Source organism: Penicillium longicatenatum (assembly GCF_028827895.1).
Source record: "Penicillium longicatenatum strain IBT 33135 chromosome Unknown contig_6_segment0_segment0, whole genome shotgun sequence".
Taxonomy (NCBI): Eukaryota; Fungi; Ascomycota; class Eurotiomycetes; order Eurotiales; family Aspergillaceae; genus Penicillium; species Penicillium longicatenatum.
The window spans coordinates 3,240,611-3,256,852 of NW_026643123.1; the positions used below are offsets into that span (position 1 = coordinate 3,240,611).

Genomic DNA, 16,242 nt, shown 5'->3' on the forward strand with positions numbered 1-16,242 from the left:
GGACATGACTGGGCCGAAGCGAGATTAAAGTTTCGATATGGCCCCTTCATGGACAGTGTGGGGTTCATTCCTGGGGATTGCGGGGTCTCTTCTTATTGATGGAAAAAACGTTGGACAGCAAAGGCGTGGGGGTAACCACTTCTCTTGGCTGAGGGGTACAGCGCAGTGAATCAAGGTTCATCGCTTCAAAGAGATGAACAAATAGCCACCCTGAAGATTTCAAGATTTTGAAAGCCACATCCAGGCTCATCACAATATGGCACCCACCAAGTACGCCGTTGTAGGCACCGGAGGACGCGCCGCGTTCTTCTACAGCGCCATCGTTCGGGATTTCAAAGATAGCGCATCCCTTGTGGCGTTTTGTGATACAAATCAAACACGAATGGATGTGGCCAATACCCGGGTACAGGAATTAGGATTGGCGCAATTGCCGACCTACAAGGCAGTTGATTTTGATCGTATGATCGAAGAGACGAAACCCGATACGGTGATAGTAACGACTATTGACCGGACTCATCATGAATACATCATCCGCGCTATGCAGTTGGGATGCGATGTGTTGAGCGAAAAGCCGATGACTGTGGATGAGATCAAGTGTCAGATGATTCTAGACGCTGTCAAGGAGACCAAGCAACAGTTGCGCGTTACGTTCAATTACCGATACGCGCCTCACAATACCAAAGTGCGTGAGCTGTTAATGGATGGTGCTATTGGTAAAGTGACTTCGGTGCACTTTGAATGGCTCCTGAACACCCGTCACGGTGCAGACTATTTCCGTCGCTGGCACAGGGATAAACGCAACAGTGGTGGTCTGCTTGTTCACAAGTCAACTCATCATTTTGATCTGGTGAACTTTTGGCTGGGAAGTCGCCCATCGACTGTTTTTGCGCAGGGTGACTTGAAATTTTACGGCAAAGAAAATGCCGAATCTCGAGGAGAGACTAAGTTCTACTCTCGAGCTCATGGAAGTGCTGCGGCGGTCAACGATCCTTTTGCTCTCCATATGGAAGACCATCCCCAGCTCAAGGCTATGTATCTTGACGCCGAGCATGAAGATGGCTATTACCGTGATCAAAGTGTCTTCGGCGATGGCATCAACATCGAAGACACGATGGGCGTGCTGGTGAGCTACCAGTCCGGGGCTATCATGACTTATAGCCTTAATGCATACTGTCCATGGGAAGGATTCAGAGTTTGTTTCAATGGAACTGGAGGTCGCTTGGAGATGGACGTACTTGAAGAATCTTATGTCAACGCAGGAGGCGATCAGAGCAAGGAGGGTGCTGTAGCGCATACAAAAATCACGGTGCACCCCATGTTTGCACCGCCATATGAGGCCGAGGTGGTTGAAGGAGAGGGAGGCCACGGCGGTGGTGACCCTGTCTTATTGAACGACCTTTTTGGGACACCTTTGCCTGATCGCTTGAATCGTGCTGCGTCCCATGTGGACGGAGCTATGTCTATCCTGACAGGAATTGCAGCCAACAAGGCTATTCGAACTGGACAGGCTGTCCAGGTTAAAGAACTGGTTCAATTTTGAGACTGGTATTTAGATGTATGTAGAATCAATCTGGTATAGATTGGCTGCTTCCTTTTTGTATATCTTGTACAGTAGCACGGCTCCACTGTTCCCGTGACGTGGTTCAGCCAATGAACGCTATTGATATGGGCCCTCCAATCTTGACCGGGATGCCCCCGAACCAACCCTTGACCTCCACCCTGCAACTCTCACGTCGACATTCTGTACACTTTTCAGTACACAAGAAATATGTCAGCGACACCGAACCGAACGGCCAATCTTTCGGGGCGCAAAAAGACTACCGAGGCCTGCGATCCATGCCGGAAAAAAAAATTGAAGGTAAAGCCCCAAGGCCCTAGCCAGCGACAAGATGAACCCAAATCTTTACTAAGCTGAATGCTTTATAGTGTGATGGCTTATTGCCTTGCAAGTCATGCGAGAAGAGCAAGGTGCAATGCTGTTATGATCCCTCTACAGCGGCCAACAGGCTGAATGGGTAATTGATCCATGACTTACAGCTTTGAAAGAGCTAAATATGACGACAGTGGGCTGGATTTGATAAACGCACGAGTATTGGAGCTTGAAAGAGCAGTTTTCGGTGAACAAACCTATAGAACGGAAGGGACACTTGGATTGATGGGTTTGTGAAGTCCTGTCCAAGCGATACCCAGTTATGTTTTTCCATCAAACTCACGCTTCAACAGATGCTGACACGTCGGCACGAAGCTTACCACGGGCTATTGTGTGTCACGATGGAGAATTACCGAAGTCGGCGGTTTATGGTCCAACTGCTACCCTGATGCTGCTGGACGATATAAACAAATTACTCCCATTGACCGAGGCCAGTGAGGCCATCACTGAAAGGCCACACAAGAGAGCCAGATTGGGCAATTCGGAGTCGGAATCTTTTGGCTCATTGGGCCTGGCAGATGGAATCTATGAAGCGTCTCGGATACAAAATACCGGAAACTTCAGGTTGCGCGAAAACGTCGCCAACAAACATCTCGATTCATTTTTCGAGGTCGTTCACAGCATCTATCCAATTATCCCCGAGGACACATTTCGCGGCATTTGGCTTGGTTTCTGGGACAGTCCACTGCCAGCCGAGGAGACAACTGGCTCCCTCCAGTGGCAATGCTTAATGCATTCAGTCTTAGCTTTAGGCGCCCTTTACATGAATACTCCCCAGGACGCCAAGTGGGCTGCCGGTTATTTTGTTGAAGCTCAAAAGCTTATTTGGTCATTATTTGACGGTGCCAGGTTATTGACTGTACAAGCTTCAATGTTAATGGTATGAATTATGACCCCTGGCTCAAGAATCCTCAGCAATCTCACTGTCATATAGGCTGTTTATGCACACCATACTTCGCAGCCCAATGGTACGTCTTGTTGCTTCGCTCTAGACGAGTGAGAATTTGCACTGACCTGAGAAAGTGGCGTACAACTATCTTGGCGTTGCCATCCGTTTCGCTTACACACTAGGAATCAATGACATGAATGTGCCGATGCCGGATGGTGTTGAATTTGAATCTGCAGTCTCCCTTTGGTGGTCAATCTACAGTTTGGAGTCTGATATTTGCCTTGAATATGGGAGAGCGCTCAGCATCAGAGAAAGAGATGCCAAAGCACCTTATCCATCAGAAGAGATGTCGGTTCGTGCTCTTAAATTCCTCTCGAGTGGTATTTGACTGATCCAAGAAATAGGAAGACGGTGAAAATTTCAGCAAATTTGTTTTTATTACAGTCATGGCAAAATTCGGAAGGATCTTGCGCAAAGTGATTGACCTGGTATTTTACACATCGATGTTCATAGCTTTTTTACTAATATTGTCGAATAGGCCTCCGACATTAGTGAAAGAAAGTCAAATTTACAGTCCTTTGTTGGCCGACTTATGAACCACCAGGCAGAGCTCATGACATGGCGAGGGGAACTCCCCGCTCATTTAGCTCCGAAAGACATCGCACCCACTGGAGACCCACAAGCATGGGATGAAATTCCTTGGGCTCAGCATCAACGTTGTGAAATTGAACTACGTTAATGACTCTTTCATATCTTGCTAGATATCTCTACTTACACTTTGCTAGGATTTAATCATGCCATGCTCATAATGCATCGTCCGTTCTTTGTCAATTCAAAGTTTTCGACGCCATTTTACTCTTCTAAAATGGCTCAAGGTGTCTGTCTTGGAGCTGCAAAGGAAACGATCTCATTTGTGGACAAGATTCTGTCCACAGACAGCCGGGGAAGCAACAAATGGACGCCGCCATATTACCATCGCGTTATGGCAGCCACACTAACCGTGCTCACGTGTCTGTCAGATGGTTCTTGCGAGGAGAATACCGTTTTGCTAGAATATTGTGCAAAGAGTCTCAGTGCTCTTCGGCTCCAGGAATCTAGTTGTCCAGAAAAAGGGCGTGTGCTTATTGAAAGTCTTTTGGACCGAATCCCGTCATAAGATTCAACTAAGGAGTGGATATCATGGTCTTGCGGTGTGAGAAAAGCGGTTCAGGTCTCTCATCCGCTCACATATTTGGAAATATGCCTTAGTCGTGAGGTCACATCGGCCTGGGAAACTCAAACTACGCATGGTGTAATTTGGCAAAAACAATCAACGCCAGCTCTACAAAAGGGTCTGTCAGGAACTTTCCGATCTAATATAATATTCTTTGTCCGTTATATTGATTCAATATTGCTTCTCCACATTCAAATTTGACATATCCTACCTGGTACTTGATCTTTATCGGGGGCAACCTATCTCTTTGAAATCATTTTGATACTGATAATCAACTTTCACAACCGACTCCAGAAAAACATGGACTCTGCATCAGCAAGTCTGATTTACGAGATTCTGAAGCGTGACATCGCAGCCGAGCTGGATCGCATCAAGCGTGTCAAGGTCACGCAGCCAGATTTAGATTCGCCAGACCACGAGGCCGCGCTTAAATCATGGGAAAGAGAGATAGATCACTTTGAAACACGGCCTCGGGAGTTCATCGCTGCACTTGAAAGAGCCAATACAATTGAATATCCTCAACCTGGCAATGTTTTTGACGGAAACCACGACGGTGACAGTGTCGATGACAATGACGATCACAATGACGTGGGCGATAGTGTTAGCACGGATTTCTCGGAAGAAAGCGAAGGTGATTCAGAAGTCGATCAGTTAATAGAGACATTCGTCACGGATTCAGATGATGAGGTGTCTATAGTATCTCGCAGCTCTACCCTGACTTTGCTATCCGCAACACCGTCCCTACCGTATTCTGGAACCGATGCACCTACATCCGACCTGCATAGATGTATTGCATGCACGGAAAGCCTTCCAGATCGGGATATGATCAAATGCCAATGTCCCCACTATTACTGCAACAGTTGCATTCAAATCTTCGTGGAAGCTGCGTTGGCAGATATCTCCATCTTCCCACCAAAGTGCTGCAGCACACCTATTCCTTGGCCCACGATCAAGCCAGCACTCAAAGGTACCATGGCACAAAGGTTCGAAGAGCGCCTCGCCGAGGTGAATAAGTCAGCACTGCCAGTGCCACAAATCATCTGTTCCAATAAGCACTGCCTTGCACTAATTCCAGCCGACAAGGTACAGGATCATGTTGGGATTTGCTCAAAGTGCAAGCAGAGCACTTGCACCTTCTGTGAGAAGGCATCTCATGCTGGTGATTGCAACAATAAAAAGGACTGGAATAAGTTGCAATCTACAGCAAAGCAAAACAAGTGGATGATGTGTCCGAACTGCAAGGCTTTCGTGTCACGCACGTATGGCTGCAACCACATGAAGTATATATGTCTTGACCTAAAAAATATGACGAGTCAATGCTAATAAAATATCTGGTCTAGCTGCGTGTGCAAATCGATGTGGTGCTATGCCTGTGGTCAGATGCAATGCAAATGCCGCGTATAGGTCGCTCCCGTCACCAGGCACGAATTGAGAGATGGAGTAATGCTTTACGTGCAGGTGGTGGTGATTAGATTCAATAAGGAATCTATGGGTTAGGGTGAAACAGCAGTCACCCAAACCGCTTACAAAGGGCTAGAAACGTCGATTTGTGGCAGCGTAAAATGATTTTCCATATGGTATGTAGCAAGAGCACCCGCTCCAGCGAGGGTTGGTGTCATTGGCTTATCAGCTTTGCTGAACGGGTTTCACGACCTACAATGGGTCATGTTGGTCATCGTATGGAAAAGTGGTCAAGTCTGGTTGTATTGCATAACTAAAAATGCCTATTTATACCACATGTGCCAAGACCTGGTTGTTGTAAACACTAGTAACGCCTAGTTCTGTCGTGACACTTTTCCATGGCAATTAACCAATGGAAGGAGACTGTGAGCCCCCGCCCGCCCCGCTTTGCTAATACGAGTTAAACTAGCGAGACCATTCATCATGTACAGCAGCCAAAGAAATGAACGTCAATCCCTACATCGTCCCGCACTTTCAGTCTTGTGCTCGTAGAAATCATCAATCCCTCCTCCTCATTGTTGTGCTCATTCACAATGCAGTGGGTATCGAGAAAAAGACGGCTAGTCTGTAAGCAAAGCTCCCCTTCCAATTCGAGGTTCGAATTATCTTCGACAAGGTCACCATCAGAGTAGTGATAAACGGACCATGCCTGGCTTCGGAGCGTATCGAGCTCCTCGATTTGCCAGCGTCCTCTCAACGGACCACAAACAACGGTGGTCTTTGCACCGGAGGTAGAACCGAAAGGGTAGTAAAGAGCGTTAGCGGTGATTAGACATATCTCATGGGTTGCAAAGAAAGAAACTTTGGCTGACACGAGAATATTCACCGTGATGGTTTTTCCGTCGATGGGTTTGCGATACGATGACCCAGTAGTCTCCTAAACCTGTCGCGTCAATCAAAGTTACATTTTCAAGTTCGGGAAAAACATACGTCATCGGATTGATAAGATGCGTCGGTGGTCAAAAAACGGTGCCAGAGGAATGCGAGGACATGCGACGGTATGTATATGGTAGCCCGTGCCTGTATTATGGGCTCAACAGCCAATATGGCACATGTATTCTTCATCACGGTCAAAACATGGCCTGATTCACCAAAAAAGCCACGTAGCAGAGCAGGCTCATCCAATTGAATTGGCAGAATAGCCGAAGGGGAAGACATTGTAATGTGACTAGAGCCGAGCGAAATGGAGAGGCCGAGGACGACTAGTCTTGGATATTTAGAACGGGAAATTCGAAATTGAGTGGCATGAAGAAGGCAAAAAAGAGGAAATGCAACTTTTATAGCGCTCTCCTACACTTACAGTGGAGACATTCAACCCCGCTACGATTCAGAAGCTCGTTCGTGACTAGCTCCTAGGAGCATCAGATGGCTGGTATCTCTGCTAGCTTACTCCCTATCCTTGGCGTCCGACGATCTATGTTGAACAGGCTCCCCCCCCGGGGGTATCATCAACTCCTCATCACCCCTATCAGCCTCTCTGAGCCATGAACCTACCAAGTACGTTCATACTCCAACCCACATTTTCTATCCCGAAAAATCCAGTCCCTCTTTATTCCAGATAACAAAGCCCCGATATTCGCGCCTGGGTTGAACACGCTCCTATTACTCAATACAATCACTAGTGCATGGCTTAGGGTTTAGAATTTAGGTCAATTATGCGAGTCAACTTTGCTCGCCAATTGTGGTCTTTCAGCTTGTTTATTATGATGAATCCAGGTCGTCAATTTTCATCAACTCAGATGGCTCCTAGGAAGCTAATAAAGTATGATTAGGAGCTAATCAGTGAAGATAGCTCACAAAACGTGCACAAAATAATGTGTAGTCTGATAGGTTCCCAGGGATAATTCCTAGTAAGAGCTCTAGGCGTAGCCAACCAACTTTATATCCAAAAATCATTAAAGCATCCACAAAGCCTCCCAAACAAATCTCCAACATGCCCTGTGTATCAGCTTACTCCTTCACTTCAACATGAACAGTAGTCGCCTTGCCCCCCGACTCCCTGGCTTGCTCCTTCATATCCGCAACAGCAATCTCACCAATATCAACCGCGTCATCGCCATCGAAGTACTTGGCGATTTCCTCCATGGGAGTATACCGGGTTTCGATCAAGAAGGTGTAGATAACGAAGACCTCCGCTCCAAGGAAGACGCAGTAGACAATGTAATACTTCCAGCCAATGGCGTCGAGAGCAATCGCGTTGATGTACTGGTTGAAGAAGAGGGCTGCGGTGACGCAGAAGTTCAGCCAGGTGAAACCCTTGGCACGGAGACCATAGGGGAGAATTTCGGTGGTGTAGGTTGCCATCAGACCGGATCTGAGAGAAACCTAATGTTAGCGGCTGTTGGTATAAGACTTTGTTAGATGGATGAGTACTTACTTTATATCGTAGAATACTCCGTATAGAACGGTCAGGACGACGAAGATGTATCCCAGCGCCTGATTAGCCGCGATCGCGTACCGAGCTGACACGATAGTCCATGCATTGAAGACCACGAACGTGCCAACCGTCGAAACCATGTAGACCGGTCGTCGTCCCAACCTATCGATGAAGAAGGCCAGGGTGAAGTTGGTGATCAAGGCCTCGGTCTTGATACCAGCGTTGATTCCAAGCTGCGTAGAGGCCTTGGTGATACCAACACTGTCCATAACTTGCTTGAGATAGTACGAGATCAAACCATTGCCACTCCATTGACTGAAGAGACCCAGAGCAGTGATTAGACCAATTCGCTTGCGGTTGCCCTTGGTCTTCAAGAAGTCAACCCAGCGAGTTTGGTCAATCTCCTTGTCCAGTTCGATGGCGGCCTTGATCTCGGCATACTCCAGGTGCACAAATTCGTCATCCTGGTCTCCCTCGCCATGGTACTTGACGAGAATTCGCATGGCTTCATCGTGTCTTCCCTTGCTCATTAGCCAACGGGGGCTTTCTGGCATGAGCCAGATACCGCCAACGATAACAATGGTGCAAATAGCCTGCAACAGGCTGGGCAGACGCCAGGACCAGTCGCTCTATGGAAGAAAGAGTGTTAGTCGAGAACAAGTATATCCATGGTAGCTGTTTGGTGATGATACATACCTGAATCTTCAATGTACCCAATGTCACCCAGCTAGCAATGAACGCACCAGAGTGATAAGAAGCACCACTAAGCGTGACAAGAACGGCACGATCTTGAGGATGCGCAATCTCCGCAATCAAAAGCGGAGCACTACCAAGAACAAGACAATCACCAAATCCAATAAGCAGACGAGCAGCAATGAACATGCCAAAGCCAGTAGCGCCAGACTGCAAACCAACAGCAAGTAACATAATAAGACATCCAACGAAACAACCCAGCCTACGGCCCCAGGCATCAATCATGTAAGGCACAACGAACAGACCGAGCAGAGAACCAAGACTCATGGCGGCATTAAAGAGACCCAGAAGCGAGCCGTGAGGGTGCCCGAAGTATTCCTGCCAGTAGGAAAGAGTTTGGAGACCGTTCATCATGGAACCGTCGAAACCGTTCGCGGTGTTGGTCATGATCAGGACGACGATGTAGATGTACAGGGTCCGCATGTTCTTTCTTTTCCACCATGGCACGCGCTTGAACTCCTGGTGCGCGAACAAGAAGTGTCCCTTTGTCGGCTTAACCGGTAGGATCTTCTGGCTCGGCTTCGGGGGCCGGAATCGCAACGCCATGATTGCTGTAGCGTGCGCTGGACTCGATGTAGGTGAAGATGAGAAAGGCAAAAGAGGTGTAACAAGTTAACGAGTCCTCTTCTCACTGCAGATGGGGATGAAAGGGAGCTTTTAATAAGGAAAAAGGCCCCCTCTTATGAATTTCGAGACAGCCATGAGCTTGACAACCCCTGTCCTCCGTACAGATGGTGGCTTGATCGATTCCCGGCTGTATTGTCCTCTAACCGGGCTTGTCACGACATGTTGCCACCCCATTTAGTGTTGGCGAATAGCTTGAGCTGGCCAAGGGTTATATTTGCCTGTTCTGCATTTTACCGAAAATATTGGCATTTTCTTGGTATGCTCGCATCCTTGACGCGCTATCTCTTGGGTTCATGATCCTTCATACCTCGACGGTGCATACTCCAGACCCCGCAGGCTGTGGGGGACTGGGGGTGGAGACTTGGGAGACTTAGGGTTAGCGGTAGACACTTGCGGGGGCCCGAGAGAGGTTGCCTAGTCCAGCTAGACCTTATTTGGTAAGAGGACGATTAACTTAACGTTAGTTTAACTGGGTTTAACTGGGGGTCGAAACTTACAGTGATACCGCCGGCAAGTGGAGGGTTCAGCATTAGCCGAGCTTGAGAGAGCGTTTACTTGCTTTGATTTTAATCTCAGCCACTTTACTAGTTACTAGTTAAGCTTGCCGGGAAAAGCGTGCAAGTTACAAACATGCCGACCTAGTAGTCAGGCATAGCATGTAGTTAATATTCATTTAAAGCTTTGTTCGACACGGAGATGCAAATCGCCTCTCTTAAAGCGGCTTCTCTATCCGCAAACCCGTTGATAATCAACAGCCTAGCCGATTGCTCGCCCAGTAATTGCCAAGAGGAGCTATCCATGTGATTCCTTTGACTACTGTATGTACTATTTCTTTCGGAGCAATTGTGGGGGAGAGCCTCTTTTGGACCTTGAGCTCCAATTTAGCCTATACAGCGTACTTGGCATCCCTGCTTGGTGGCCTATGAACAGCCTAATTTACCCCCTCATCCAGCCGCATGCAGCTAACAAAGCCATGTACTGACCTGTAAAAAGATACAGTTGGAAGCCAAATTCCCCTCCTGGCTTATCTTTCCTTATGAAATCATGACTCTACAGTGCAGCCCCAACTCGGATAGTGGTCAGGTCTCGTTGTGTATTGGCTAGCTCCTGCGGGACTATCTCCCGGAACTTGCCTAAATTTCAACTGTACCCCTCTCATGCACGATCGAGCAATACTTGGCCAAACCTGGCGAATCGGTGCTACGCGACTACTTAGCATGTGGGCTAATGGGTTGAATGCGTGCTGTAGAATATCTGGGAATATGACACCTGTGAGAGTGTGTGGAACAGAAGGCGCTAGCTAGTCCTGGCTAATAGCAAGCGGAGTATCTCAATTGGCATATTTAAGTATTTTACCCAAGGCGGGGTGAAGTGAAAGAACATAGATTATTCCTCTAGCCTTCATTCTCTTCATTGCGTGAGCTAGCCATGTCGGATACAGTCAACCCTATCATCTCGGGCTTCGCGCCTGATCCATCCGTGGTCTTGGTGGGCGACTGGTTTTATCTCGTCAATTCCAGTTTCCACGCTTTCCCCGGTCTACCTATCTACGCCTCTCAAGATCTGCTATCATGGAAGCAGATCGGTAAGTCTCCCGGTCGCTTAGTAGATGGAAGAGACAATTCGAGCTTCCGCTAACGTGTGAGCGCACAGGAAATGCAATTCACCGCCAATCCCAGCTTAGCCTCGCAAAGTCGCAGGCAAACCTCTACCCGGTGGATGATGGCAAGTTCTTGGTCGGGAGTGGAGGCCTATACGCGCCCACGATCCGTTATCAACAGGGCAAATTCTATATCGTCTGTACCAATGTTATCCGTGGAGAGGGAAAGAACAGGGACGCGACGGAGAATTTCATAGTTTCCACCGATGATATCTGGTCAGGCACATGGAGCGACCCGGTCTACTTCGAGTTCGAGGGAATCGACCCGAGTCTTCTGTTCGATGATGATGGGAAAGTCTACCTGCAAGGGTCCGGTGGAATAGGCCCAGGCACCACGATCAACCTCTTCGAAATCGACCTCGAGACCGGCGCAAAATTGACCGAGGAGATGATCATCTGGAACGGCACTGGTGACATTTATCCCGAGGGGCCGCACTTGTATAAGGTCAAGGGCTGGTATTACTTGCTCATCGCGGAGGGTGGTACCCATGGCGGGCATATGGTGACGATGGCACGCTCTCAGAATGTCTTTGGCCCGTATGACTCATGTCCAAGCAACCCCGTCCTCACGGCGCGTGGTACTCAAGAGTATGTCCAGTATACCGGCCACTGTGAACTCTTCCAGGACAAGGAGGGCCAATGGTGGGGAACCTGCCTTGGAGGCCGTCTAGAGGACCAAGGGAGATGCCCTATGGGCCGCGAGACCTTTTTAACCCGGGTCAACTGGGAGGACGACTGGCCGGTCTTTGATCAAGTGAAATTAAGCCCTCGCAGCCTTTCAGCAACCTGTTCGAGCTCGCACCTCACAGCTGAAGCTGGGTTAGACTATCTCTATATTCGAGATGCTATCATGAGCAATTATCGGATCGAGAATAACCATTCATCCCTGACTTTGACTGCATCATCGATCGATTTGTCCCACCCGACAGACAGTCCGACTTTTATTGGCAAGCGGCAACGGAAATTATCCGGCAGTAGCTCTGTGGTCCTCGAAGGAATCGAGGATTCCTGGAGCTCTGCAAAGATCCAGGCTGGTCTCGCCTGTTACAAGGAAGAGCACCGCTTCTCAAGAATATACTACGACCCTTTTCAGCAAGCGGTGGTTCTTGAACTGGTCAATGCTGGCCAGAAGATCGTTCGAACTGAGAAACATACTCTCGAGGAAGTCCCTCGCTCGCTGCTTTTCCGGATAGAGTACACAGAGAAGCAGTATTCCCTGCTTTATTCATTCCAACCTCACGTTAGAAATAACTGGACGTGCCTTGGAACGGTTGATACTTTGGATATGACCGATCCTGATTTTACTGGCCCGATTATTGGCGTCTACGCTGTTGGGCAGACGGAGGGCATGCAAGTTCATTTTGAGGGTCTAAGTGTCGAGTAAATGTTAGAATCGATAGAATTGATACCTTTATTTTTTCTCACACCTTGGCGCCACGATGGTCTAGTTAGACTATTGAGGACGACCCAAGCACTTTTCAGTAGTAAGGTAGGCTTCAGATAGTCTGGACCATCCGATACACTGGAGAGGCACTAGTTACTCAATGGAATTGAACCATTTTAACTATTATTTCTGTTAAAGCCAGCCGGTCACGGTCCATCTACAGGTGTAATTTTCTCAATAGAAGAAACAGAAGACTTGTATTCTGTAGTAGGGCCTAAAGGCACCAACTCTTTAGCAGACATGTCTACTTCAAAAATTTGAACTTTGACAATTTCAGGCATTAAAGCCCCGGGCCAAGAAGAGTACATTTCACAAAACCTAACTATGCGCTTCAATGGACGCTGGCTGAATATGAACGGGCACAGTAAAGTTATACTGTGCATCAGGCGTAGGGAGCGTCTCAATAACCGCTGGGCTACCCTTCAATGTAAACTCGAAAGTCAAGTCCTCGGAGTTGTCCAATGCAATCTTGTAATGCCCTGGGAAAATAACGAGACTTCCATTCTCATCAGCTCGTGCCAGTGAGCCGAGAGTGAGAGGCAACTCTGCCACTTGATCGCTTCCGTGAGCAATATTGTGGAGACGCACGTATGACAAAAGGGACTTGTTTGGTCGTGGAGCCGGGCCTGCATCCTTGCTGGAAAGGAACAGCAAGCTAACGTAGTCAGAAGTTTTATGGCCCACATTTTTGACTCGTGCCTTGACAGTGGTAAAGATTGTGTTGTCGTTGATCGAACCGCCAGAATTTCTTTGGCATGAGGCAACAAGGTCCTGAATGTTGTATTCCCGGTTTAAAGTCTCTTCCCAGTCAAACTTGAATTTTGTGTAGTGAAGACCGTAGCCGAATGGGATCACCGGCTTTCCGGTGTACCATTTGTATGTTCGTCCGGGATATGAATCTTTAGGGCGAAGGTTGATGTCGAAGATATTTACTTGGTCGGCATAGCTGGCGGGATACTGCGTGACTGGTAGTCTGCCAGCAGGTGATCGTTTGCCCACAAGGACATCAATAAGAGCAGTGCCTCCGCTTTGACTGGGATATCCCGCCCAAACCAGAGCTTGGATATCTTTGTTCTTCAAAATGGCGCTGTCATCAACCTGGCCGCCTCCGAATTGGACAACTACCATTGGCTTCGAGAGCTTGGACAAGCTCTTGATGAGATCGAGTTGGTTTCCAGGCCAAGCGAGTGAAGTCCGATCAAGCGTTTCGGACTCGAGGGAGTTGTCGATGCCACCAAGATAAACAATCAAATCAGACTTCTTTGCGGCTGCTAGAGCTACTTCAAATCCAGTAGTATTCTGATTATTGATTGCTGTACCCATGGCATAATTCACTTTCCACCTTAGGTCACTCTCAAATGCTTCCAATGGGCTGATCAAGTATGGTGCATCCCCAGAGTAATCGCCTTGCATTTGAGTCGTCGCATTTGCAAATGGTCCAATCACGGCGACACTCTTGAATTTATGCGGAGAGTCCAAAGGAAGAAGGTCGTCATTTTTGAGAAGTGTCATACCTTCGACTGCAGCCTCATACGCGAGAGCCTCAGCCGCAGGGGTAGATACGTCCGAGAAATCGAGATGGTCATACTTTCCGCCATCGAAGAAGCCGACCGTAAACAATGCGGAAAATAGTCTTGCCAAGGACTGGTCCATGACTTTGACTGAGGTCTGGTTTGCTGCGAGAGATTCGTTCAGCTTCAGGTATGAGGAACCACATTCCAAATCAACACCGGCATTGAGAGCAACGGAGGCTGCTGCTTCTTCGGTGTCGGTAAAGTTGTGGTATTGCCAGATATCTGTGACTGCGCCGCAGTCAGACACCACGTAGTGATAGTCTGCATTGAAATTCCAGTGCTTTCTGAGTACCTCATCAAGAAGGTATTCATTCGCACAGGCTGGAATGCCGGAAACCGAATTGTACGAACACATGATGCTTCCCACATCCGTGTCACGCACGCAAGTCTTGAACGGAGCCAGGAAGTAATCACTCAGATCCTGCTGGGTAGGGTTGTAGTTATTACCATATCTGCCCGTCTCCAAGTCGTAGACCGCGTAATGCTTGCATGTTGCAATGACCTGCTTGTTCTTCGGGTCATCACCCTGAAGTCCCGGAACAAAATTGCGAATATAATTCTGTGCGACAAAAGCATCCTCGCCGGGCGTCTCTTGCCCTCTTCCCCATCGAGGATCCCTGAAACCATTGATATTCGGGGCCCAGAAATCGAATCCCGAAAATCCATTGTTGCCAAATGCTCGTCCTTCTTTGCCAATTACTTCAGCGATTTTCCGAATCAAAGCGTCATCGAAGGAAGCCGCTATAAGGATCGGTGCAGGGAAGCTTGTGGCATAGCTGAAATTGGCTGGTTTGGAAGTGAATTGCACACCCGGTGCAGAGCCAACACCATGCGTTGCCTCACTCCACCACTCGTAGGAAGGCAAGCCGAGGCGGGCAGATCCGGCTGAAGCATCCACAAGATTGAGGATCTTTTCCTCCAGGGTCAGGGATTTGACAAGCGAATTGACTCTCTCTGCAATACTCAATGAAGTATCACAGATAGCGTGACTGCAGAGGGGCTGTGTTTGGCACGCTGGCACGAATTTAGTGTTCACTCCGCCCCCTTGTGGATTCGAGATCTTATACAAAGACATACTAAATACAGTTCCACGATGTTAGCACCTTGTTCTCTTTTAAGTCTTGCATTTGACTTACACATAGCCTCCTCCACATGAGCTGGATGGTTCAGTTGCGCATTTCGAGTTGCAGCTGCTGTCATCTGTCTTGGTCGCGAGGCTGAAATCGGGCTCACTCCCACAGAAACATTGCCTATTTAGGGGTCAGCTTGAGCATCAACGGTTCAATCGATTAAAAGACAGTTCGCTTACGTTCCAAACTCGATGCCACCATAAGCAAAACCTCGTTGACCGCACCAGTTGGCACAGTACTGAGGCGTCATACCAATGGTGCTAAGTTTCGCTGCCGTCAAAATGCTCACTTTGGGATCTAAGTAACACCCAACGTAGCTTTTTGAGGCATCGTAGGCTGCCTTCGACGCTGAATTGTCACCATTGCAGACAGATGCTGCGTGGACGCCGGTGTGTACTGCTATGAGAGATAGCAGTACTGTTGCACCAGCGCGAAAGGGCTGAGATGGTGCCATGATGATTCCCTTCCAATTTCTGCGCCCAAAAACACAGGGAACTCGTAGTCTTTACCCAGGAAAAATTTATAGGATAATAACTCACTCTCCAGGGCTATGATGAACAAGTCTAAGTGATTGCTGGATACTTAGATATGTGCTGCTGCATGTTGAAATCCCTGCTTAAAGAGTTTCATCATCGATCCCTAGGCTAAATTACGGATTTCATAATTAGTCGGATATACTCCGACTCGAGGCCCGGGATGCTTCTTCTTGGCTCGTCTTGAAGATCTCCGGTGTGGAACGAGGGGCAGGTAACAATTCATTTAGAACGGGCCATCGGTTGTCTTCCCCACATACTCCGGTGACAGGCCCGGACTATACGTTGACGTAACACCAATGCCAGCGCATAACAAACCCGTACAGATTCCAATTGTCGAAGAATAAATATTAAAGTGCTTGATGGAAGCTTCTAGATTCTTGTTTTATTGCAGAACTTAGTAACAAACCCGTAGTACAAATTTCAACTCGAATTGGAAAGCGGGGAATATCGCTAAGGGAGGATGGCACCCTGGTCAAAGCACTCACGACGGAGAAGCAAGAAAAGAACAAGGTGAGCGCCTAGGATAACATGCACTACAGGCAGTGATTGACATGACTATTTGCCGAAGAAGACCCTAGAAAAGCTTCCCCGCAAAATCTGACAACCCTGGCGGCAATTGGACCCTTAGGAACCGGCGCGTCTGCGGGT

General features: G+C 48.2%; 7 protein-coding genes across 7 annotated transcripts; 4 read left to right on the top strand and 3 right to left on the bottom strand.

Moving 5' to 3' along the window:
- Nucleotides 1-256: 256 nt before the first annotated feature.
- Nucleotides 257-1,540, top strand: N7484_009404 (Gfo/Idh/MocA family protein; the record flags this gene model as incomplete). Its single annotated transcript, XM_057119791.1, has 1 exon — nucleotides 257-1,540. The coding sequence occupies one exon, from the start codon at nucleotides 257-259 to the stop codon at nucleotides 1,538-1,540; it is 1,284 nt and encodes a 427-aa protein (XP_056969346.1).
- A 652-nt stretch (nucleotides 1,541-2,192) lies between these two features.
- N7484_009405 (fungal specific transcription factor domain-containing protein) lies at nucleotides 2,193-3,558 on the top strand (the record flags this gene model as incomplete). Its single annotated transcript, XM_057119792.1, has 5 exons — nucleotides 2,193-2,810; nucleotides 2,865-2,898; nucleotides 2,954-3,171; nucleotides 3,224-3,307; nucleotides 3,358-3,558. The coding sequence occupies 5 exons, from the start codon at nucleotides 2,193-2,195 to the stop codon at nucleotides 3,556-3,558; spliced, it is 1,155 nt and encodes a 384-aa protein (XP_056969347.1).
- Nucleotides 3,559-4,332: 774 nt separating this feature from the next.
- Nucleotides 4,333-5,355, top strand: N7484_009406 (uncharacterized protein; the record flags this gene model as incomplete). The annotated part of the gene is made up of 1 exon (XM_057119793.1): nucleotides 4,333-5,355. One exon carries the CDS (start codon nucleotides 4,333-4,335, stop codon nucleotides 5,353-5,355), a length of 1,023 nt encoding a protein of 340 aa, XP_056969348.1.
- A 483-nt stretch (nucleotides 5,356-5,838) lies between these two features.
- N7484_009407 (uncharacterized protein) lies at nucleotides 5,839-6,651 on the bottom strand (the record flags this gene model as incomplete). Its single annotated transcript, XM_057119794.1, has 3 exons — nucleotides 5,839-5,883; nucleotides 5,954-6,370; nucleotides 6,424-6,651. 3 exons carry the CDS (start codon nucleotides 6,649-6,651, stop codon nucleotides 5,839-5,841), a joined length of 690 nt encoding a protein of 229 aa, XP_056969349.1.
- Nucleotides 6,652-7,443: 792 nt separating this feature from the next.
- Nucleotides 7,444-9,169, bottom strand: N7484_009408 (putative hexose transporter; the record flags this gene model as incomplete). Its single annotated transcript, XM_057119795.1, has 3 exons — nucleotides 7,444-7,807; nucleotides 7,871-8,499; nucleotides 8,567-9,169. The coding sequence occupies 3 exons, from the start codon at nucleotides 9,167-9,169 to the stop codon at nucleotides 7,444-7,446; spliced, it is 1,596 nt and encodes a 531-aa protein (XP_056969350.1).
- A 1,509-nt stretch (nucleotides 9,170-10,678) lies between these two features.
- Nucleotides 10,679-12,294, top strand: N7484_009409 (putative xylosidase/arabinosidase; the record flags this gene model as incomplete). Its single annotated transcript, XM_057119796.1, has 2 exons — nucleotides 10,679-10,835; nucleotides 10,904-12,294. The coding sequence occupies 2 exons, from the start codon at nucleotides 10,679-10,681 to the stop codon at nucleotides 12,292-12,294; spliced, it is 1,548 nt and encodes a 515-aa protein (XP_056969351.1).
- Nucleotides 12,295-12,672: 378 nt separating this feature from the next.
- Nucleotides 12,673-15,512, bottom strand: N7484_009410 (uncharacterized protein; the record flags this gene model as incomplete). The annotated part of the gene is made up of 3 exons (XM_057119797.1): nucleotides 12,673-15,004; nucleotides 15,065-15,178; nucleotides 15,238-15,512. 3 exons carry the CDS (start codon nucleotides 15,510-15,512, stop codon nucleotides 12,673-12,675), a joined length of 2,721 nt encoding a protein of 906 aa, XP_056969352.1.
- Between the last annotated feature and the right edge of the window lie 730 nt (nucleotides 15,513-16,242).